The sequence below is a fragment of the Pelophylax lessonae genome (assembly GCF_965119305.1).
Source record: "Pelophylax lessonae genome assembly, chromosome: 3".
In the NCBI taxonomy this organism is placed as follows: Eukaryota; Metazoa; Chordata; class Amphibia; order Anura; family Ranidae; genus Pelophylax; species Pelophylax lessonae.
Genome location: NC_138770.1, coordinates 343,267,787 through 343,293,970, shown reverse-complemented (window position 1 = coordinate 343,293,970; position 26,184 = coordinate 343,267,787). Strand labels below are relative to the sequence as shown.

Sequence of the window (26,184 nt, the reverse complement as noted above, 5' to 3'; positions counted from 1 at the left end):
TTTGGACATTTTCACTTAGGGGCGTAATCACTTTTGTTGCCAGCTGTTTAAACATTAATGGCTGTGTGTTTAGTTATTTTGAGGGGACAGCAGATTCACACTGTTATACAAGCTGTACAATCACTCTTTTACATTGTAGAAAAGTGTAATTTCTTCAGTGTTGCCACATGAAAAAATATAAAAAATTATTTACAAAAATGTAAGGGATGCACTCACTTTTGTGAGATACTGTATACAGTATATAAACTTACACGCCATACATTTTAATTCTGCACTTGAATGATGGACCTACAGGCTTTTGCAATTTATGAATGCATGTGCTTTTAAATTCTGTACTGACAACAGACATGAAGGCTATAAATGCTACATAAAGTGAAAGTAAAATTGGTAATAAATGTGACTTCTGCAAATAGGAAAGTAAATACTACTGCTTCTGCCTGTTCTGTCTACTATATTGTAAAAAAGGAAATAACTGTCTAAGAATTCAATGCTGACCCTGTAGTGATATGGGGTTGGAGGGAAGAATCACAGAGCACAGTGGGGGAGGAGGAATCTGTAATTTTGGGAGATGTCAAATTCTGAAGAGTTTTGAGGCAACAATCTTTCTATATTATAGCAGTGTCTGGAGCTGCAGGCAGTGGGAGTGGTGATTCTTTATTTTTCAGAAGCCGCATTTATTACCACTTTTTTTTTTTTTAGTAATGTAGGCACTTTAGGTCAATGTTCCTAGATTAAGAAGGAAATGGGTATTTTTACTATGCTGCGTGTAATTAAATATGTATGTATGTAAAGCATTGTTTTATTCCCAAAGAAGCTGGACCTTATCAGAGACGATGATCAAATCATTAGAATTGCCATTTCATTTCCTTTTAAATCACATGAATGCTTGTATGAAGAATTGTCTGAAAGCCATGCATTTTAAAAAAACAGGGAATCATGAATCATACATTTATGATTCTTTTCAGTTGGGACAAATCTACATGAATATGCTCAGAAAATCTTCCATTATAGCAGGAGTAATATGTTTTACTGTGTTAACCAGCTGTGTAACATCTAACAACTGAAAATGTGCAGATTTGGCTTTTACTCTGGGGGAAATCCAGGGGAAACACAAAAGTTTTTTTTCTTCTTAAAGATTTATTCAAAAGCGAAAAAAAAAAAAAAAAGTATGTTAAAAAAAAGCTAATAATATAGATTTTTATTATTATTTATGGGGGGTCTACAATTTACCTATAACTGTTTATTTCATATCTGGTTTTGACTGCTTGCAGTGTGCGAAGATTTTCTTGTGCTTGGAATATAATAGTTGGCACAGTTCCCATAAAAAAAAGTCCACTTGCACCATTATCTACAAGGTAATATATATTGAACTTCATGTTAAAGTTTGAGACTGCTTTCTCCTTTTGAACAAAAACTGATAAAAGCCTAAGCAGAGTTCAAATCCTCTGAGAATTTATCCTATTTCAGCTTCCTACATGCCCAGCATAAATTTACAGTGGAATTTTAGAAATAAAAGTGGAAGGACTTAGCATGGAGAGGAGAATAATTAGGCATGAACAAAGTACATATTTAACCAAAGAATTAACAATATGTAAGTTATAAAACACCAGCTGTTACAGTAATTGCCATTTCAGAAAAATGACTGTGTAACCAATGCAGTTTTTTTTTCTTTCTCTGAGATAATTTGTTATAGTTAGCAGTTGCATACATCTACTAGTGTACATGTATAATGATTAGTTGTCCATCCTGCAAAAAAGAACACTTCACAAATCAGCAGCTGCCTAGTAATTGCAGTTTCTTAAGTGTTAAATAAAGTGAAATCTGATTTGTTCATTATTCTCATTCATAACTTTGTGGAACAGAATCAATTTCTGACAAAATTAACTAAATTGGCTATTACAGAAAGAAAGGTTTGTCATGACAAACTGTTCTTTTAGATAAATAGGTCACAGAGCATTTTTGTTTTTAATTCAGGTGATGTCTCAGTTCCTCATCTTATATCGTTTGACTTTAGCATTTTTTTTAATTTGGAAGCAGATTTTGGATACATAGGGCACGTGATATTTAACCTCAATATAACCTTAATATTTTCAAAGATCTCTGATAAAAAGGTTTAATGCAATTTTTATGTAATTCATAAAGATTAATGTAAAATCATCAGGGCAGTCATAGAGTATAGGCTCGGTCAGGTGACCTTGGGTCTTGCATTGCAGTCACTCCCTTTTGTCTGTGTGCAGCTCTTTAAGAGGAACTAGTCCCATAGACGCTAAAGTGTGCAAATCGTATTTGCCAGTTTGGTTTTGTCCTTTCCTATTGGTTCCAGTACCTGAGGAATAACTTTTATAATCAATACGAATGGTCGCTCTATTATATGATCTTGTGCCTCCCCCAGAGGGCATTTTTCCTTGCGTGTACAGTTGATCAGACAAATAATGTAAGATCTCTATAGCACTGAAGAAGCTTGCGGCGAAACGCGTTGGCATTGAAGACCTACACTACAGTATCTGGATTCTGTGTACTATTATTCCAACCAGGAATATTTTTAACTTGTATTGTTATGTCTTATGTATACTACTTTTTATCTTTATTTTTGATCTAATACAATTATAATTTTATACAATTCTAATCATCCTTCCTTTTGTGGCCTTTTTCTTCAATTAATGTAAAAATGATGTTACATTTGAGGAGTGTTTTTTCCCCTTTTTTCCCCTTTCAATGCTATATGCAGGGGAAAAAAATGTTTTTGCCTAAAGTGCTAGCATAAAATAGGATGAAGTTGGCACACTAGTTAGCATAACATCACTTTCCCAGGATTGTGATTGCTAAAATTCAGAATAATATTGTGCTCTCTTTTGTGAGTGCCAAATGTTCGCATAAGTAAGCACAATATTATTTAGGATTTTAGTAAGTGCAAATGTCATCCAAAACATGATTGTTTGGACCTAGGGATTGATGTGTGTGTGTGTGTGTGTGTGTGGGTGTATTTTTTTATTGATTATACAGTAAAACCTTGCTTTGAGAGTAACTTGGTTTGAGAGCGCTTTGCAAGACAAGCACATTTTTTAAATAAATTTTGACTTGATATACAAGTGATGTCTTGATATACAAGTAGCATCATGTATAAAAAAAAAAAAAGAGGAGCCTCTAAAGTGTAGCAATATGGTTACATTTAATGAAGGTTCAATATTTAGCAACTCACATGGTTGATGATTAAAACAGGCACACCTAAGTATGCAGGCATCTGGGGTAAAGCTGTCCACATAGACCATCCTCTGCACAGCCATCTTCATCATCCCTTCCCCGCTGCACTCCACGAGTGATTCAAAGCCTCACTTTCAGATCACTCTACTGCAGGCTATTCTTCCCGGTCACGATTGCAGACTGACAGTAGTGAGAGCCGGTGGTTCAGAAGATGGTCTATGTGGACAGCTTTACCCCGGTTGCCTGCATACTTAGATGTATCTATTTTAATCATCACCCATGTGAGTTGCTAAATGTTGAACCTTTATTAAATGTAACCATATTGCTACGCTTAGATGTGCCTCTCATCTCTCTTATATTCTGTAGCTCTGCTAGATTTTGCTTCTAATCCCCTTGGGAAGGCTGCATATTGTGGATGGACATTTTATGGTTACACAACCTATCACATTGCTATAATCTTTGTATATAGACTATAAACTGAAGGACTTGTGGAACTAATCATCTGAGTTTACATTATTTCTTATGGGGAAATTCGCTTTGATATAAGAGTGCTTTGGATTACAAGCATGTTTCCAGAACGAATTATGCTCGCAATCCAAGGTTTTACTGTATTTGCTTTTTATTATTATGCTGTACAGCCACAGATTCAAATAGGTATTTGTTGCTTTCTGTAATCAGCTAGCAACAGATGACTATAGCAGTGATATTCTGCTGCAAGACAAGGCACGGCAGAGCAGCGTCCGCTCTGCCCTAGCCTTTGGACTGACTCAAGAACAAAATGTTGTCATGTCACTTTCTCAGCAAACACAGTACAGAGAGAAGTATGCTAGAGAAGTTTGCTACAAAGTGCTCTTACAAAGCTAGTTCAAAAGCCCAGGAGCTTATCTATTTAGCACTAAATTCCACCAGGGCTCACCAGAGCTGCTGAGTCTGAGTTCATTTTAAAAAGGCATTGAGACAAATAGATTCTTTCCTGTTTTAAAGCAGTATCAGGGGCTCAAGTGTTTAAAGTGTGTTAAAGTTACAATTCTTCAATAAAAACTTTGTGGGAAAAAAAAAAAATAAAATAAAGTGTGTTAAAGAGGTCACTCACGAAAGATTATAACATGTAGTAATGTTGGTTAAAAGGAACTTTAACATGCCTTAAAGTGGAACTCCAGTTATTTTTTTTTTAAAAGGCAGTGGGGAAGAGTTAGAATCACTGTAAGGATCTTACTGCTGAGAGATTTACTTTAATCTCCTCTCATAGAGTATGGCAGAAATTGTGTAGAAATATCCAGAATGTGACACTTTAGACAGCTGTCCCCCCGAAACATGAGCCCAGAAAGTTAGATTTTCCCCTCTACTTCCACAAAGGATTTACACAACTTTCACCCAGGCTGTCAATAGGCTTCAGTCTAGGAGTCAGGCCCATACAGGGAAATTTTCTGGTTTAAAAATAATAGCATACACTTTGTGAAACCTGCTTTTAGGCAGGACTTTCACAGTTAAAACTTTAAAATGGCTCTGACGTTTACTTTCCAGGCAGAAACAGCCTTGTTACATGGAAAAGGAGCAAGCTCTACTTAAGAATCCACAATAAGTACTTCTTAAATGGCAATAGGGAAACTGTATATTTAAATATTATAGCTAAAACAATCTCTCAGAAACGACTTAAAATGGTCTCAGTTCTCTTACATTCTACATTTTTCTTTAGAGCTGAATAATGTGGCAATTTTAAATTTTGGGATGTCAAGTAGAACTATGGTTATATAAAACTAGCCTTATTCAGTGCTTTTTGTCTCCGGCACAATGCCTGGCACAAACTTGCTTGATTGCTGTGTTGAATGCATTTCTTTCATTATCTAACAGCAGTGTAGAATGGCGAGGTGTTGGTCTCAGATATTTTTTCTTGTCCTTTACTGAACTAATGTAACTGAAAAATATAGGTTTTGTTCATGTAGAAAACATAGATTACCTGAAAATCTGAATATTAGATAACCTTAACTGAAAATGTTACTTCAATAAACCTGATACTGCCATGCCAAAAAAAAAAAACATTATCTTCTACTTTTAGAATAAAAAAAGATGGTGACTAGGAGAAAGAGTTTTAAAATCGTATTTACCCCTGTGATTTAAATCCAGCTGCTTGATCACTCAGCCCATTTAATACTCTGTGGCTAATTTAGAATAAACAAAGCACAAAACCCTGGAGCACCTACCCATAATAGTCAGATTTAATGTTTTAGATGAAATAAGCCATCCAGTTGGTTGCTATGGGCCAGTTTTCTTTGCTTTAGATGTTGTAAACCTACGCCTGTTCACTTGTTATTTTTTCCTTTTACAATTTATAAAGAAATCTTCTGAGTTTGTAGGAACTTTGTAAAGAATAAGAAAGAGGGGAATGCTAGATGCAGGTCTTTCAAGCCATCAGATGTTGGAAGTGCAGTGATATTTTGTTTATTAATTACATTTGTCAAGTTATTATTATATGTCAAGTTATTTTTACAATTATCCAATTATTATTAATTATTTGACAGTACCAACCATGGTGCGGTGAACTAAAAGGAACCAAAAAGTCAAAATAAAAAAGCAAGGTCATAACTAGAAATCACAAGACCCCGTAGCAAATATGTTAATGGTGCCCTCAACAGAAGCAAATAATAATGTACCCCAATTGCCTTGGTAAGTGACGGAGGACTGCAAAGGAAGCTACAGAAGAAGTCTTACTACCCAGATCGAGTACAGTTTTCAATCAGCTTCAACAGAATGCAGAGGCTACATTAAAGGTCAAACAGTCCCCTGATCTCTCATCAAAGAAAACCTGTAACCTATAGGTGATTGTCAGCCCATGATAGAAAAGAAGTAAAAAAAAAGGAAAATAAGCTTTACAAAAACAGGATTTTTTACATACAGTAAAATCCTTTTTTTTTTTTGTGCAATCATTAAGGGAACAAGGTCTGAAGGATTTTGAAATGAAAGGGTTTTACTAAAGAATTAAATACGGGCAAACAGAGGTTGTTAATCATGCAGTATAACACTTCCCAGTCCAATCATTCTTCAGTTTTGTGCAAAAGTAGTAGTAGTAGGCACATTAAAGTTGGGACCTGTGTCCCTTCATGAACTCCAAGTAAAGAATTATATGGTAAGTAAAAAAAAGAAAAATCCTGTTTTCTTAATTGTTTATTAAGGGACACAGGGTCAGAAAGATTCTAAATCAGGGGGCTTGTTGCTGCTCAAAGAACTCTCTGAAGGTCCTAAATTGGCACCAGTTGAGGCCTGCACATCCTGATAAAAAACAAAACAAAAAAAAAAACATGTGAACAGAAGTCCAGATGACAGCCTTGTAAATCAGGTGCCTGATGCTGAAAACGAATAGAGTGTACCTTGACAGGAAAAGGTGGAACCTTTTTCACAAGCCTATAGACTTGAATGATAAGCTGCCTAAAACACCAAGAAATGATGGAATGAGAGGTAGACTGTCCCTTATGGGGACTAACATGAATAACGAATATAGTGTAATTTCGCCTGAAGGAAAATTTGGTATGATAAATGGTAAATAGTTAGGCAGTGCTTGGGTCAGGCATTTCTGGAAAAGCCCATAGAGAGTCTGCCAGACGCCTAACAAGGTCTGAGAACCACATTAACCTGGGCCAGTTTGCTGTGATTGGGATCATTGGAATGCCCTCTGATTTCATCCTTGCTTAGACAAAGAAGGCACTTCAGATGAGGTTGACTGATCCCACTGCCATGGGTAGAGGATCCCTGGATCTGAAGAGAAACTTGTTTCGTTTGTTGTGGAATATTGAGGCCAAGTAGTTCATGTCTTGCCTGGAACAGAAGTCTTGAAAAAGCTCTGGGTGGAATGACCATCTTGGAATGCAGAAATTGATGACTGAGGAAGTCCACTTGCCAATTTGTGATGCCTGGAATGGCCTTGTGAGCACAGAAGAGCAAGCACAGGGACTAGCAAGCCAAAGGAAAGGGCTAAGAACTGGTAATGCTTTGTGCCCACAGGAAAATGCAGGTAGTGTTAATGCATTGAACAAAATGGAGACATGCAAGTAAGCATCCCTAATGTTTATAGAGGCAAGAAAACCTCCCAGAGGGAAGCAATGGTTAACCTAGTGGATTCCATTGGGAATTATTGCACCCAAAGGAAGGAATTGAGAACTTTTAGATCCAGAATGGGATGCATGCTTCCTTCAGCTTTGTGAACTGTGAACAGTTTTGAGCAGAAACCTTGAAATTAGTAATTGGGGAGATGTTTAACAGGTTTAGGAAGGTTCAACATCAGGAATTGGGACTGAAATGGAAACTGAAATTCCAGCTTGTAGTCCCCTATGTGCTTTACCCATGAATCAGAGATGCTTTTCTTTCAAGTGGCCACAAAGGATAACAGATTTCTCTCACATTACAAGGAGGACTAGCAGGCTTGGCAGACTTTGCAATATAACTCAGTTCTGGAGTTAGACATAGAGGTATAGGAGAAATGGAAAAAACTCTTCTTAGCCTCAGAAATAGGAGGATTTCAAGCATGGGGCTTAGGTTTCTTTTGCTGAGGCAAGATTTTACTCTTTCCTCCAGTAATAACATTTAATAAAATTGTCTGTGGAGGCACCAAAGACATTCTCATCAAAAGGCATATGCAGTAAACATTATTTAACATGTTTAGGGTAGTGATCGACCAAAATCGATTTTTTTGTTGCCGATACAGATATTTTGGCCAATGCATATCGGTATTGGGCCGATATTTTTGTACATTTAAAAACATTTTTTTTTTTTGACAGGTACAAGACCCCAAACCCCTCCTCTGCACTTAAAAGCATTCAAAACACCAAGTTTGGCTGTTTTAAATGCTGTCATTTTTTTAATCTGGCACCAGACAGTACCCGGAAGTTATGTCACTCATGACATTACCTCCGGGTATTTACATGGAGACCCGACCAGAGCCAAATGCGGCTTTGATCGGGTCTTCGGCGGCCATGCAGGCTGGTTGCCCGGGTCTCACAGTGGGATTCTCTTCTACCTCCAAGCCCCAAAGCATCTATGTGGGCTGCTATGACTAATGTTACAACACTGCTTATTATTTTTGTCATTGACACTGCCAATATCTTTTACCTGAAAAATGAACTACGCCAAAGAGAGCTATTATTTTGTTTCACTAAATATAACTACTGTACTTCAAAATGCATAATCTTGTCAAGATGTAGTAAATATTCCTATTCAAGACAAAACTAAGCCTAAGAAGCCCTAAGAAGGTCATTGTAGCCCATTAGCTAAATGATTCATAACTGTGCATCAAGCTGAAAATATGTTACCAGTGTAGCTTTTTATTAATACTATAATTTGTGGAAGTGGAATTTGAAGTAAACCTAAGTAATCCCCGTTAGTGAATCACATAATACATTTTTAAAATGTTTTTACTCTTTCACAAAAATGCACACAATGTAAAGTCCACTTTTTAGCTTGCACCTACAAGTAAGCCTATAATAAAGTTTACCGGTAGGTACAGTGAAGATCTCCTAATATTGTGCTGTTTAGGAGATTTTAACACGGGATACAGCTGCTGATGTCACTGACGCATGCACTCTGAAGCCAGGGTCGTTCATACAGTCGGAGCCCGCGAACCCAGAAGGAAGAACGAGTGAAGATGGAAGTGCTGGGGAGTTGTGACAGCGCTGTGCTAGAGGGCTCAAAGTGCAGGTAAGTCTGTCATAATTTGCTAGTATGAGGTAAATATTAGTACATTATGACTTAAACCTGCAAGGGACCCATTTTTTTTTTTTGTGGTGGTTTACTACCAATTTAATTGTTCAAAAACAAGATGAGTGGTGTGAAAGCTAAGGAATCATTGCCATTCTAGTTACACAAACCCATTAGTGTCAGAAAATCTGTACAGGTGTCAGTTACTTGATTTACAAAGCTAAAGGTGTGAATTGTTAGAGATGTTAAACAGCATTATATGTGGAAGACAGATGGTGTCTGTTCATGAAAAGAACAAAAGTGGAAATGTTTAATGGAGGAACTTGTTCTAGTGACAACTGTCTATGGCTAGCCATACATGAGTATTTTTTTTGTTCAACCTCCAGGTTGAACAAAAGAAAATGTCTTAATTCCCCCATCTGTACATTTGGATGAACATTTTCCAACAGGCTGGATGTACACAAGTCAATTGATAGATCAATAGGTACAGCCAGCTTGCCCATACATGGCTTGAAATTTGCCCTGTCTCTGCTGAGCATGTTTAGGAGGGGATCACAAGTCAATGTATGTACTTTTGTATTACAGGTATAGAATTCTCCAAATTAAACTCTCATTTATATAGTGTATTTACTAATATGAACTTACTGTACTTACAGGAGGTCCAGGAGGTCCAGGTTTTCCTGGTGGACCTTCATTGCCCTAGGAAATAAAAGAATGCGCATATTTATTTAATTTAATTTTTTTACTTGTAACCATACATTATTACCATGTAATAAAACAAATACAATTACAAACATGGATGTTCTTATAAAGAAACATTTTAAGTAATTTCCGTTTGGAAAAAAAATCTTGTGTATAACAGTACTAACATCTTGGACTGGAATTTCCCTGTTTTTTTCTTAGACAGATTTACTTTTAATTAACTATTTTCACTAACTATAAATGGGGAAAGTTAAGGCAATTTAGGCAGTTTCCCCAAACAAATCTCATATAAACCTGTAATTCTGAAAGTTGTTTTCAACCTTTTAAACATGCAGCTTTCATTCAAAGAATACTTTGCGAACATGCCTTGTTAACCTCCTAGGCGGTAATCCCGAGCGTGACTCGGGGTTGAATTTTCATATCAAGAGCGGTAACCCCGAGTCACGCTCGGGGTAGAGTTGCAGAGTGCCAGCGGAGCCTCCCTTGGCTCCCAGAAGCATTCCACTTACCTTGTCCCGGCGATCCAGCGATGTCCTTCGCTCCGATCGCCGGGTGACTGGCATCTGACTTCCTGGTTCCGTTCCCTGCGAGCAGAGGCGGCGCACGGGAGCGGAACTGGGCGGGAATTTTGAAAAGTGAAACTAAATAAAAGAGGTGATACACTGTAATCTGATAGGATTACACTGTATCACCACAGATCACCTCAGATCTGATATTACAGTGCCCCTCTCTTCAGTAAACGTGATTTGTGCCCAAAAAAAAAATATATATTATGGCATCAAAAAAACGCCAGTCTAAACCGCTTTTGGACCAGCTGAGTGACAGCGGCAGCGACAGCGACCCAGAGGTGCTCGCGGAAGTGAGCGATAGCGAGTCATGCGGTGATTTGTCGTCCGACACTGACACTGACACGGATCTGGCAAGTGAGAACGGCGATGACCCTGACCTCAGCGATGTGCGCACTTGGTGCGCTATTGATTGCGATGCGGACCAGGTAGCGCCCCCAAGATTCCCCTTCACTGGATCACCTGGGATGAAGGTAGATGTCGAGCGTGACAATCCTCTGGCCTACCTTCAATTATTTCTCACTGAGGAGGTAATTGAATTAATTGTCGCCGAGACGAATCGCTACCAACAGCAGCAATCCGCAACGCTGCATGCCAGGCTTTCCCGAAGCAGAAGGTGGGAACCGGTAACGAAAGAGGTACTGGACCACCAACAGGTTACTGGCCACACCGTTCTTTGGGACCGTGATGTCTGAGTATCGCTTCTCCCTGATTATGAAGTATTTGCACTTCACAAACAATGAGGAATTTGATGAGGCCACGCATCCTGCGCCCAAACTGAAAAAGATCTGGGAGGTATGGCAACTTATTGTGGGAAATTTCCAGCGGACCTACGTGCCAGAAAGGGACATCAGCGTGGATGAGAGTTTGATGGCCTACAAAGGTCGCCTAAGTTGGATTCAGTACATCGCATCAAAAAGAGCGCGGTTTGGCATCAAATCATATATGCTCTGCGAGTCATCCACGGGGTACATATGGAATTCCGTAATTTACACCGGCAAAGGCACTAAATTCAACCCGAGGTACAGCGACTATGGGATTGCCACATCATCCGTCCTGACACTTCTTGACCCCTTGCTGAACCAGGGATATTGTTTGACGACGGACAACTTCTATACCTCCCCGGAACTATATGATGTTTTGCTACAAAATAGAACCGACGCATATGGTACCGTTCGGCCTAACCGTCGAGACATGCCATCTTTTTTTGCCAAAAAAAACCTAAAAACCGGAGAAATGGTTGCCTGGCAGAAGGGAAAGGTGATGGCAATGAGATGGAGAGACAAGAAGGATGTGTGTCTTATGAGCACTGTTCACACTACCTCCACTGCCACGGTCCATACAAAACGTGGGACTGATGTGCTGAAACCACAGGTCGTAATTGACTATAACAAAACAATGGGAGGTGTGGACAGAGCCGATCAGGCCATGACCTTCTATCCCGCTGTACGAAAACAGCAAAAAAAATATTATAAAAAAATATTTAGACATCTTCTGGAACAATGTCTATGGAACGCTTACATCCTGCACAAAGCCAACAGTGAAAACCCTCTTGCTCATTCCGAGTTTGTCTGGAAGGTGGCTGAGCAGATTTTTGCAAAGTACCAGACACCATCAGGAGTTGAAAATAGACCTGGACGTCGCGCTGTTGACGTGGTCAACCCAGAGCGTCTGACCGGCCGTCACTTTGCAGACTATATTCCGCCAACTGCAAAAAAGGCAGCACCAACCAGGATGTGTGTTGTCTGCTGCTCGAAACGCGATAGAAATGGAAAGAAAGTCCGAAAGGAAACTAGGTTCCTATGTCCTGACTGTGACGTTGGACTTTGTGTAGTTCCTTGTTTCAAGATTTATCACACGCAGCATTTGTATTGAATTTTCTTTCTTTGACAAATTTCCTTATTTACTGCATTATTGAATAAAATTACATTATTTATGAGATTATAATTCATGCGTTTGTGTTTCAAAATTTATCACATCTGGGATGTCTACTAGAGTCTTGTTTTGCTCAGGTTTAAGTCAGTAATTACTAAGAATTGTAGGCCTATAATACATAACGCCAAATTTCCATGAAAATAATTGTACCGCTTTTGGTATGAACTTCCAGACATAATCATACCGCCAGGGAGGTTAAAAAAAACTCACTGGGGTGACAGCTGTCTCCCATGTGTGCTTCTTCAAGGTCACCCTATCGTATACACCACTGGTGGCACTAGAGACCACAACTGTGCCCACACATGTTCAGGTTGATTTACTAAAGGCAAATAGGCTGCTCACTGTGCACATAAATGTGTGCAACTTTGTTTGGTAAATGTGGTGAAAATTCATTTTGCAAAGAATACCTAATCACATGCAAGGAAAATACACTGCTCAAAAAAACTAAAGGAACACTTTTTAATCAGAGTATAGCATCAATTCAATTTAACTCCTGGGATATTGACCTGGTCAGATAGGTAGCAGAGGGGGTTGTTAGTCAGTTTCAGCTGCTTTGGTGTTAAAGAAATTAACAACAGGTGCACTAGATGGGCAACAATGAGACGACCTCCAAAACAGGAATGATTTTATATTTGGAGGCCACTGACATGTTTTTTCCCTACTCATTTTTTCTGACTGTTTTTCACTAGTTTTGAATTTGGCTAGGGTTAGTGTCAACACTGGTCGCATGAGGTGACACCTAGCCCTATAGAGGTTGCACAGGCAGTCCAACTCCTCCAGGATGGCACATCAATACGTGCCATTGCCAGAAAGTTTGCTGTGTCTCCCAGCACAGTCTCAAGAACATGGAAAAGATTCAAAGAGACAGGCAGTTACTCTAGGAGAGCTTGACAGGGCCATATAAGGTCCTTAACCCATCAGCAGGACCGGTATCTGCTCTTTTGTGCAAGGAGTAACAGGATGAGCACTGCCAGAGCCCTACAAAATGACCTCCAGGAGGCCACTGAAGTGAATGTCTCTGACCAAACAATCAGAAAAAGACTTCATGAGGGTGGCCTGATGGTCCGACGTCCTCTAGTGGGCCCAGTGCTCACTGTCTGACACCATGAAGCTCGATTGCCATTGAACACCAGAATTGGCAGGTCCGTGACTAGAGCCATGTGCTTTTCACAGATGAGAGCAGGTTCACCCTGAGCACATGTGACAGACATAAAATGGTCTGGAGAAGCCGTGGAGAAAGTTATGCCACCTGTAACATTGTTCAGCATGACCGGTTTGGTGGTGGGTCCGTGATGATCTGGGGAGGCATATCCATGGAGGGATGCACAGACCTCTACAGGCTAGACAATGGCATCCATTAGATATACAAAGGTTCAAGGTAGCAAAGTTCAAGGGGGCTGAATACTCTTGCAAGGCACTGTATATAGTATATATATATATATATATATATATATATATATATATGAGTATAAAACATGATTACTCAATCTGAGATTGAGCAAATATTTAAAAGGATGAGATAACTATATAAAAATAAAATATATTTAAAACATTTTAAATAAAGAAACTATGATGTTGTTTACAAATATGTTTTTTAAATGAAACCTTCTGCATACTTATAATTGGCAATATAAGTCGCTGTCCGTGCTTCCACTTCATACTAATATATTTGTTGAAATATTCTTTGTTTGAAACTTTTACAAAACCAACATGAGTTGTACATTTTATACGGTATAATAAAAATAAGTAAAAAAACAAACAAAATAAAAACATATGGCTAACTTTATATATGTTAGTATGACAGACTATTCATTTTTGTAAACCTTTTTTGTGGTATAGCTTTTTATTTTTATAGTATTTTACCAAATGCTTATACCTTTTCTCCTTTTGGCCCTGTAGGTCCATGATGTCCAGGTCGCCCAAACTGGCCCTGAAAAAATAAAGTGCATGTGGTTTGTAAACAGTAAAAATCTTCGAACAATGCATTTGCTTTGAGAAGTTGTACTTTCGAGGTCAGTCTAAACTCAATTAAGTCTTCCAAGAAGCATCTTCTCTTTCTGACTGATAAAACAGCTGCATCCTACTGATAAGGAACACAAACTGAAAGGATACAATGTTGCTAGTGGTTGCTTTTTCACCTTGGCAGATCATATGTACAGACCCTACCTGGTGTATGTTGATACAGTGAGACATTAATTTTGCTGCTCCAATTGAAACATGCATATCATTATCACCATATTTTGCATAAACATCAGAAAATTATTTTTAATATGTACAGTGAACTAAAATATTATATATATATATATATATATATATATATATATATACATATAGCGAGAGAGAGAGAGAAAGAGAGAGAGAGGTATTTTAAAAGGGGCAGTAATATAATTTTGAATTTTTCATACCTTTTTTTTTACTGCCATCGATACAATGATTTACAGAGTAAATATATTTTGATAGCTTTTTTGTAATATAAACAGTTTACTTGCAGCAACTTTCAGACATTTTAAAATATCATTTTAATCACTGTATCACAAGGTATGACTTGTCTTTTATTTTGACCAATGACAAAGTCACTATAATACCTTTTATTTTTTTCAGGAACAAATTGGCACCAGTTTGTACCAACATCATTGTAGTATAATATTTGTTTACTCTCAAGACGCAAATTGCCACAACACAAGTACTGTAGCATCTATCACGTTCCTGTTGTCTGCCGTTCAACAGCAGCCTTGATTCACTGTATCTTGGTTGACAACAGCACAGGTGAACTTTAATTTGTTAAATTTAGGATCATTGGGACTTTTCAAGTGCTACCATTTGATATATAAAATGTAGACAATAGAATGTGTCCGAAAAATTGCATACAAAATGGGAAAAATCAAATAAAACATGAAAAGGTAAGGCTATATGTTACCACAAATAATATGTCACATTCAGCGATTTTCAAAAACAGTACTTTTACAAAAAAAATACCCTCAAAGATCCCCATTGTTCAGTTTAAAACATATTTTATTTAAAGTATAACCAAAGGGATTTTTTCTTTTTTTGTTTTGGATAGAGCTTTGAGGGATTGGAGCACCTGTCAGGTTTTTCTGCTGTCTGTGCCCGATGGAGGAGATTCACCCTCTCTATTTCACATATTTACTGTTATCATCGAAAATGAAAAAAAAAAAAAAAAAGGAAATTAATTAATTTTGGGTTGTCCTCATTTGAAGAGGTATCCTCCAATGAGGATACTAGTTCTGATGAACCTGGTGGCAACCAGAATTTCTTCTTACTTCCTGTTTTGGCTATTGGACAGGAATCTCCCGGATTTGGATACTAATGATAAAAAAACTGAAAGTTGTATCATACTTACCGTAATTTTCTTTTCCTAGTGCCTATCTATGGCAGCATACGCATGTGATAGTAGCCCTGCCTACTTCCGTACACAGGATCAGTGCACAGCTATAAAAAGTTAACACCCACACAACAGCCCATTCCCTGTACATCGCTAGGAAGGAACTGGGTGGGTTTGGTATGCTGCCACCGATAGGCACCAGGAAAAGAAAATTATGGCAAGTATGATACAATTTTGTGTTTTCCTGGTGCCTCCATGGCAGCATATGTGCGATAGATAAATAACTAGTGATGGACGAACATCGGCTGGGGCGGTTCGCGAACGTCAGCCGCAAATTTTTTCAAAAGTCCGCGAACCCCGAGTTCGCAGCGGGCCCCATTGACTTTAATGGGAGGCGAACTTTAAAAACCTTTAGGTCAAATTTGCAGCCACAAAACACTTACTAGCTGTGCACAAATAGTCCCAGCACATGGACAATGTCATAACAGAAGTATTGCAATTGGAAAAGTTTGCCCAATTTTTTTTTTTTCATAAATCAGCCAGAACTGACAGCAGCCGGTAAATACATGTCAAATACATATAGGGTCCATTCACACATCTGTAAAATGGGTCCGCATCCATTCCATAATTTGGCTGAACGTTTACAGACCCATTGATTTTCAATTCCAGTCTGAAAAATTAGGCATTCACAGGATAAAGAAGTAAATGTCGGCCATTCCAGGCCCCAAAAATTAGCCAACATGAGTTTACCTGACAGCTAAGAATGTTGTATTCTGTGGCTGAAGGTACATTAGGCATTCACAGCATACAGAAGTAAGTGTCGGCCAGTATAGACCCCAAAAATTAGCCCACATGGGTTTACCTGACAGCTAAAAATGTTGTATTCTGTGGCTGAAGGTACATTAGTCAAAGTAAATGTCGGCCAGTATTGGCCCCAAAAATTACCCCACATGGGTTTACCTGACAGCTAAGAACATAGTATTTGGTGGCTGGAGGTATATTAGGCATTCACAGGATACAGAAGTAAGTGTCGGCCAGTAAAGGCCCCAAAAATTAGCCCACATGGGTTTACCTGACAGCAAAGAACATAGTATTTGGTGGCTGGATGTACATTAGGCATTCACAGGATAAAGAAGTAAGTGTTATTGGGGGGGGGGGCACTGGTCTATCACACTAGTTATAATACATTAAAGGTGCTTTTGTCACTATTTGTAGTATTGCTGCAGCAATGCTCAGTCACCACACCAGTCACAATGCTGCACAGTGCACAATACAAATCCACTATAATATGCTTTCTATATTACAAAGTATATTATACCATGGATTACACCCCTATATAGTGCACTGCACACCTATACCAAATAAATAGCGGCCCTTGAAATGACTTTTGTGGACATTAACAGAGCGATTTGTGTCACTGCTGATCTCTGTCCCTGGAGCACACTGCATACATGTCCCTAAACTGAACAGAAACTGAACACCTATACCAAATAATTACAGGCATTCACAGGATAAAGAAGTAAGTGTTATTGGGGGGCCACTGGTCTATCACACCAGTTATAATACATTAAAAGTGCAGAACTCCTCAAACAGAGGAGACGTTGCTGGAAGAGGCAGCAGCAGAGGCGTTGCCCACTGCTGTCTGCCCACTGCTGTCTGGAGATCCGGTGAGGTACCTACGGGACCCGTCGGCATGATTGTTTGGATGCGATTTCACCTTTTTATACAAGTAAGAGGCTGTCTTTTAATTTCATTTTGAATAAAGTTTATCAGTATCACGCTATGGGCTTGCCCGGTGTTTTTCCCTATTCCATGGTTTCAAGGGGAGTTGCTGGTTGAAGCCTATCTGTGAGCAGAACATAGTCCGCTCTGGGAACTTTGTGGTGTTGTTTATGTTCAGTGTGAGGTCTCTTGGAGGTGAAGTACAAGAAGGAGTACATCCCATCCACCAAGGGGAGATCGCTATAAGAGTTTTTGAGTCATATGCTTATATCCAATAAGCCTAAGGTGAGAGGCCATTTCACTCGGTGGTGGATTTTAACACTTAGAGCACCTGTTGATCCTGCCAGAAAGTGTGTTCACTTCTCATCACGGGCTTTGTGCATGGACTCTGATTTTCTCCCTAATGATTTATGTTGTTATTAGTGTTTTTTTAGCGCTGCCTATTGTACCACACAAACAGCAAGGCTGTGAACTTCCTGCACCTTGAAGATCTTTCTCAGTATTTCCTATACCAGAAGCTGGCTTTTGATAAGGGTGAATGTAAACCCCCAGGACAGGCCCATAGAGAGCACCCCCCCCCCCATGGGAACTTGCCCCAAAAGCCTGCCCCAAAAAATGACAGCGCAGATGGAAAAAAGACAACAGACAGCATCCAAGTGCTCCCGCAGCAAGTGCATTAATATGGCTACAGTCACCCCAAGCCCCTGGTAGGACACTGGGAAAGTGAAAATAGAAGCCTAGGTGGTGGCCTTGCTGATCTGAGAAACTGTAGTCTGCAGCCAAAAGCTCAGGATGCACGCATAGATTTAGTATAGTGCATCTTTTAAGGACAGGATGGAACCTGAACCCTAGACCATGGAGTTGGTTGATGGTCTGCTGAATTAACTTGACATGTTAAAACTAGAAAATAGAGCATCAGTACAGGATCCATCTTGAAATACAAAAGGAAAGTAAAGGCCGAGAGATAAACTTTCCAACATAACCACAACCAGCCAAGAGACAGAAAATTCAATTGGGTGAACTGGATGCAGATCAAAGAAATAAATAAGGATGTCATGTTTGAGGAGACATATAGAAACTAATTGGAGCAATGGTAAACCTGTTAAAGGTTCCATGCCAGACAAGGTCACCAGTCTTGAACATTCACTTCTCTAAGGGAAGGCTACAAGTGAACTACTTAAGATCCCACAAAGTTACATGGGCAGCAATATTAAGAGCCAAATGCTGACCTAGGCCTAGCTGCAGGAGAGGACTTGTCCAGTGAAGAAACTTTTGGGGAGCACGTCTTGAGGCTTACACCAATAACAGTAAGCAATCACCACATGTCCAGCAATAGATTTAACATGAAGAAGTAGACCTCCTTGCTTAGCATCAAGGGATTCCTAGACTCCATGAGGAGCTTAAAGCTAGATGGCAAAACACATTCCTTGGGAACAGATGATCCTGGTCCAGTAGATCCCTTAAGGCAACTGTCTTGCATCGCTTTTAGATTGGCGTACCACATCTGCCTGGATCAGCCTGGAACACTCGGATGCTTTGATTTCAAACATGCAAGACAAACAAGGGAAGAAAGTACTGAAAGTCACAGGAGCATCTTACCAGAAGACGACTACACCTGAGCCAAAACTGCCTAGCCTTTAAGTTGAACTCAGGGGCCCGATAGTCAACCTCTGAAGTTGCCTACCTGGAACGTACCTCCAGGAATAGCTCCAGGGGTAGAAATCGGTCTCACAGGTTTAGGCACCGCTGTCAGATGCAGTCTGCCTGCCAAGATGTATACCTGGAATGCTCATGCTGGACAAGGCTGGAGCCTGAGGTTTTGCCAAGGATACCAATCTAGCCTTTTGTTTCTGCAAAACTCTGGATCCACCTGAAAATTGAAGTATGCCACCTTTAAAGCATTGTCTGCTTGGATCCAAATTATATAAAACAGCCCAGAACTTCTGGATGTTACCTTGGAAAAAAAGACGCCAAAGACAACCAAGTCCCTTGATATCAAGGGTGTCTAGGTCTCTTCTCCAGAATGATCCACTGTCTGAGGTGTCTTTCCTTGGGGATTCCTTAAAAAAATAAGAGAAGACTTCCTTGCATGAGAGCCAAACCCCTGAGCCTCAGCAATAGGGAAATCACCTGACCCAAGGCTGAGTCCCTCGAAGAATAGAGGCCTGTAAAAGCCTGGGGTGAAACCAGGCAAAAGGAGTTGCCTTATATGAGGCTACCCTCAATCCTAGGCCTCTCATACAAAAGTGGAGATTCAGATCGCTCCTGGTACAGACAGCTTGAATCTGAGACTAAAGTGTGTATGAAACTATCCAAATTACTGGAATATCTGGAGGACCATGTCGGGTTGTTCGATAGAGCCTGCACCAATTATTCCCCATCTAAGGATCTCTCTATGAGAATATTTTAGGAAGGCAATGAGGCTAGTACTGGGTCCAGCATCCTAATACATGAGGTGCTGACCAATAGACAAGTTGCAGGATCCCAGAATGGTAGTGCATGGGTCCAAAAACAAGTCACAGAAATTGCTTAAGGGATGGGAATAGAGATGGACTCAAGCATGCCCATGAACACAGCCCAAAACCACCCACCCAACCCCACCAGGAAGCGGAAACCACACACCGCCAACCACAGGCAGTGAGACACCCCCAGGCCTGCGCAGCTGCAGACCGGGAAATGCCCCACTGCCCGCGACCAGCGGCACCGGCAGGACCAGATGGGCGGGCTAGGACCAGGACCCTGAACACACCCGAGCCCAGCCCAAGATAGGAACATTAATTATCCTAGATGCCCACCAAGCCGGAAAGCGTCCCAGGCGAAGGGAGGAAATTCAAATTTAGTATTTTTCTATGAAAAACTTGCATCTTAACCCAGCTCCTTAAAGCTTCAAGATACATACCAGATAATGCCACCATGAGCTCTTGGATAGTGAACTGTTTTCCACCACAATTGGGGCAGAAGCACCTTGACAAAGAAAACCTTCAGAGGATATGCAGAGACCACAAATGGAGAAAAGATGCTTCTTAACAATTAGAAGGAGAAAAGGACCTTACAATCTGTACTCTTGTCATTACCAGCGGAAGAAGGCTAGTGTTCAACTTCAGCGGCATCTCTAATGCAGTTGATCTGGACTGTCTCAAAGAGAACCTGTCCTTGGAAGGCCATGCAGGCTACTTCTTCTGCAAACAAAAACAAAGAAAGGGCGCACTTTTCTTTCTCTGACGTGTTTCGAGGCTTCGCCTCTTCCTCAGAGCCCGAAATGCTTCAGACGATATTTTATCAAGGACAGTGGACATTGACATAAATTGATAAAAAAAAAACAGGGAATGACCAGCGCTATGGAGTGTTTACTGTAAATATGTGTAGGTGTACAGGTGTAAGCTGCCACAAACCTTCCCCTGAGGACCAGGGGTACTATAGTTTAAAAGGTAAGAGGAGTCTGTGTAAGGCGCTACCTGTTTGAGCAGACTTTAAAGGAATACTATCCCTCATAAAACATGAGCACTAATAATAAATAAATAAATAATCTTACAGTGACGAATAAAGTGCTTGTGCTAGAAAAAGGAGAAAGAACTGGTGGGGGGGGGGGGGGGTGGATTAACATGCACCCCCCAGAAAAACAGTACTCTACGCAAAGTAAAATATTAGCTGCTCATACAAATTATGCAGATTAAAAGAACAAAGTGCACAATGTGTCATAAATATATTATTATCTGGTCGCAGTGAGGAGTGCCAGTGAGAACCGTTTAAACAACGGGTATGGTGATAGTAGTAAGCAAAAAATTGGCAAAGGCGCCTAGCCCTTTCGAAAGATATAAGAACCTGCTGCCCCTTTAATTGTTTAAAACAATAAATAGGTATATATAGTAGGTAAATGGCGCTGGTAATCTTTTTGCTGGATGTAAATATTATAGTATCACGTATTTGGTAAATATTTTAAAATAGTATGACAAAATAATATAAACAAATTATAAACAAATATACGTGCTTATATAAAGTGCAAAAATGTGCTTAGTGGTGATAGTAGTACAGTGATAGTATATACTATAACTTAAAATGGGTGAATAAATCAACATAAAAATCTTAAAGGTTATAAAATTCAGTGTCTGTAGTAAGTGATTTAAAAAGTAAATAGTGGTGAGTAAGGTGCCTATACCAGTGGAACTCACTAGGTATCGCACTCACCCTATTTCCCCTCTTCTGGGCAAAATATGTATTATGATCCACCACAGAAAGGAGATGATTGGTCCGGGGTTCCTTCGGACTGTAATGAGCCGGGCTGGGAATTTGTCTCCCTCCGATGTCACAATCTATGAGGCTCAAACAGACAATACAGGACCCCAGTGGCGTAGTATACAATTGATAAGAAAGGGCAAGCAATTGCAAACTCACAATTTGGACCAATCACTTCATCAGTTTCAGGACGCCGGGATGCATCCGCTTCCGCATTCCACGGCTCTGACCTGCTTAACCGGAAGTGACGTATGGCGTGCGTAACTCCGCCCTACGCGTTTCGTCATCAGACGTCTACTGGAGCCGTGCCATATTGTGTCCTCCCGGCCTTTTTAAAGCCCATCGTCTCCTAGCAACCGAATATACATTTGCGGCTATATTGGTGCTATTGCGAAGCTGATCGGAGGCCATTTGCCTACACCCACGGATGTTATCAGTTCGCGGCAGGACACTAAAAAGGTTATTTTGGCTTTTTCATCATACGTGATCAGTCCGAATGCCATGCACAGAACACTAAAAAACATTGCTTTATTGGAAAAGAAAAATAGGAATAAAAATAAAACTACATGTATATATTCAACCCCAATACTAATAGGAACGTATGGGGGTATTGAGAAATATATATAAAAAGATAATGGGATTATATTACAAATGGTTTATACCCATAACAAGTAATTCTATGTTATTTACCCTAAAAAATTATCAACCATATAAAATGGACTGGTATAGAATGTATAAGAGTAATATGAGGATAAACTGTTTTTAAAAATGGAAAACATTTTGAAGATATATAAAATGTGATTAGTACAAATATATAAAAAAATATAAAAAAAGGAACACATATATGAAGTAGAACAGGAGAGAAGAGTAACAATGTTCTGAAGGGGATTTGAGGCGGGGGGGGGGGGGCTATCATAAAAATCCATTCATAAAAACTCTACTCATAAGAAACTTTTTATGGTTAAATCCCATAGTGGAAGAAATATTATAAAGAGAATGGGAGGTAGGAGAATTACTGGTAAAATATTTTGCAAGTCTCAAAATAAAAAATTATTTCAAAATATTTATTAAGCAATATAATAGAAGATTTTGTGCAGATGGATAAAAATATTCCATATGGACGAATGTGCATATGGACAAAGGTACATATGGATAAAAATGAGCATGTTTTTACGAAACATAGGGGACATATTGAACGATGCATATGGATAGAATGAGGGCATATGGATAAATAAGGGAATAAGGTAAAAAACGGACACATGGATAAAAAACAAATGACACTGAATTGTATAACATTTAATGTTGATTTGTTGATTTATTCACCCATTTTAAGTTATAGTATATACTATCACTGTACTACTATCGCCATACCCGTTGTTTAAACGGTTCTCACTACGACCAGGTAATAAAATATTTATGACACATTGTGCACTTTGTTCTTTTAATATGCATAATTTGTATGAGCAGCTAATATTTTACTTTGCACAGAGCACTTTGTTTTTCTGGGGGGTGCATCTTAATCCACCCCCCCCCCACCAGTTCTTTCTCCTTTTTCTAGCACAAGCACTTTATTCGTCACTGTAAGATTATTTATTTATTATTAGTGCTCATGTTTTATGAGGGATAGTATTCTTTTAAAGTCTGCTCAAACAGGTAGCGCCTTACATAGACTCCTCTTACCTTTTAAACTATTGACATAAATTGGTCCTGATGTTTGGATTTGATATGCTGGTTTACATCTCTGTTTGTGAGTAGTCACTTTTACTTTTCACTAATAAAGTCATATTGAGGATAATGCGCTAGACTGGTGCGCCCTTTCTTTGTTTTTGTTTGCAGTACTTTTGGACTACCCCGGTCTTATAGGGCAGCAAGGCCACAGCCATTGGGGATGCCAAGTGAGAATTCAGTGGAAGGAGTGGTCGGGGGGCTCTGGTTCTGAGCGCAGGAGCAAGGTGCTATGCATCGCAAATTTGTTTTTGAGGCTACTTCTTCTGACAAAAGAAAATGCTGTAGCAACTTTCTTATCTAGAGCCTGTTCTGATTTATTACCTGGCTCCTCTGGTTCTTCTCCACTCATGGTAAACTTACCTAAGTTAAAGAGAATGGCCAGCAGGGGCAAAGCCTTAGGCTGAACATAAAGTAACAGCTTATACTCTCTTCTTCCTGCTTTTTTTTCCTTTCCAGCAGTTGACCTGCTCTGTGCTGAGAGAGGCTTTATGCGGTTGGTAGCAACAGTATTGGAATGCAGATTGAGGTATTCTTAATAACTTTTATATGGTAACTTTACCCAGGCACCAATCCTTTGCGGCTATGAACAGTGGGTAGGAGAGCTTCTGTCTACCCCTTTAAGGTAATCTTGACACATTATCTTGAGAAGGCAATTTAATCCAAGCTCATAGCAATCCTTTGCAGCTATGAATAGTGGGGAGGAATACCTTCTGTCACCTTCTTTAAGGCAATCTTGACACATTATTTTGTAAATGCAGCTTCACCCAGGATTCACAGCAATTCCTTGCAGCTAAGCAGAAATGGGCCAAAGCTTCTGTCTACCTTTTTTAGGTGGTTCTGACGCACTCTTTAGGCCATAGTTTTAGTGTTTGCAGTATGGAAGAGGATTTTTTCTACCTTGAACTGGAGTTCTGGTGCTTCTGTCAGTGGGACAGCCTGGGCTCCTTAGCCAAGAGAGAGGTCAGTTAGCACCTGGATGCACTCTTTTAGCAGCAAAATACCTACCTGGTCTGATGACCCTTACCCATAGGAACCATGTAGATCTTTGTTATGCAGTGAGCTCATAGTGAAGGGCAGTTGGAAAACTGACATTTAGTCAGGTATAATAATAATGCCACACTGAGACATGAGTATGGACATATCTATTCACTGGGCAGCAGAAAATGGCCATTGATGCAGGGTTTGCGGCTATGGGCGTGCTGGCATGCAGTCCTATCATGTAAATAACCCCATGTTCCTCAACTCGTCTGCCTGCCTCTCACTCCTGGCAAACTTCTCACCTTGCCCACTTCCAAGATGGCTTCAAGGTAGTCTTACCCAACTTCAAGATGACCACTGGAGGAGTACTTGCTCAAACCAAAGATGGTCCCAATGTGAGCCCTATCCACTTCACTCGTTCAGCATAATTCATCATTCCCTTAAATGTAGACACTTAGGCTTCTCTTCCACAATTGCCACTAGAATGCATACTGGAACAAGGTGCAGCTGCAGCCCATCTGAGAGGAGATGTAACACACAACTTTTGAGGCCATTCACAGATAAATTCCAATAAAATTAGCAAACATACTTCTCTTGGAAATGCAGTGTCACATTTCAATGGATCCACTCACTTTTGGGAAGCAGGCTCCAGACACAGACAGCTCTTCTGAGGAACATAGCCCTGGCTGCACTGCTGTATGTGGGCCTTGTTGGCACCTGATTTTTCACCCCAAAAGATCCACAGAAGGGGTTCCCTGCCTTATCAGAGCATTTAGCGCCCCAAGGTCAGGGACTGCGCTACAGGAAAGTCTTAACCTGTGCGAAAACCACCAAAGGTGGCAGGTAAGGGTTTTTTCTCATCACACTGGCTGTGAGTCCCATTAGGACAAAAAAGGGAAATGGGCTGTTGTGTGGGTGTTATCTTTTTATAGCTATGCAGAGATCCTGTGGGCAGAAGTAGGCGGGGCTACTATCAAATAAATGTATGCTGCCATGGATGCACCAATAAAAAAACCTTACAGGGGATACAGTATATCCCTTTCTTTACTATTTTCAGTGAAAAAAAAGTTTGCAGATTAGTTCTACTTTAAACAAACGTGGAATATGGCAGTGTGACAGGGGTGGCATTCAAAACATGTCTCAGATCGATGAAACTGCTTTATCAGGAAACTGTGGAAGGCATATCTACAAGATCACATCAACAACACAATAAAGTTATTACCATTTCTGTGTTTTACATCTTTAAGTTATTCTTTAAGTAAAAACAGTAAAAATGGTCTAATTTACATGTATCTAAGCATGAAAAGCTTATACTGCCTCCAGGTGCAAGAAGTAGTGATGGGAATATGTAGTTATGATTTTGACGAAGCTTCTCCTTTAACCTCACTGTCCCACTGTCCTGCATGTCCCCTTTGCCAGAATGGATATTTGTTCAATAAGCAATTCCACCTTATGTTTATTGTTACAGGCAATTGTTATTGCCTGTGAGAGGCCTGCCATCTGATAGTATCCATAAAATGTCTTTAGAAGATGACAGAAAGGTATTACATAAAGTTTAAAGAGTAACTCCACTTTTGTTGAGAAAAAAAAACATTCCTTTCTTATTGATCTATGTATATTGCAAGGATTTTAACATACTTTGTTACAGATTTCTACCTTTTGGTATTCTGAAGGAATATATGCTTGTCTGTGTCCATGTGTTAAGTGAATCTGAATGGGAGTGGTTTTTAGAATTATCAGCTGGCTGCTGCACCTGCAAGGCTTTAATGAGGAATTTGACAAGGTCTGCATTTTTGTAGGAGATGCCAAAATTGTATTTGAAACTTAATGCAGATTTCTAGGAAAATCAGTAAGCCAATCACACAAGCAGGAAATTCAAGTTACAATCTGTTTAACCAATGGTTAGTTCGTTAGTTATATGCAAGTGAAGGTTGATGTCTAGCTCCACAATTTACTGAAAAATGTGTAATTTCTATTACAAGATACAGTAAAACCTTGGAAATTTTGACTTGATAAACAAGCAATGTGTTGATATACAAGCAGTGTCATTTCACAACTGAGTATTAAAGAGAAGAGAGGCGTCTCTAAATG

The 26,184-nt window shown here is 39.6% G+C and overlaps 1 protein-coding gene across 1 annotated transcript in view; it reads right to left on the bottom strand.

Annotated features, from left to right (window-relative positions):
• The window catches only part of COL19A1 (collagen type XIX alpha 1 chain), a 1,241,599-nt gene that overhangs the window by 297,783 nt on the left and 917,632 nt on the right, over positions 1–26,184 (bottom strand). Inside the window, exons 37-38 of the mRNA XM_082249430.1 lie at positions 13,966–14,019; positions 9,541–9,585 (exon numbers count right to left, since the gene is read on the bottom strand). Coding sequence (XP_082105556.1) covers positions 9,541–9,585; positions 13,966–14,019 — 99 coding nt within the window. The remainder of the gene's footprint in view (positions 1–9,540; positions 9,586–13,965; positions 14,020–26,184) is intronic.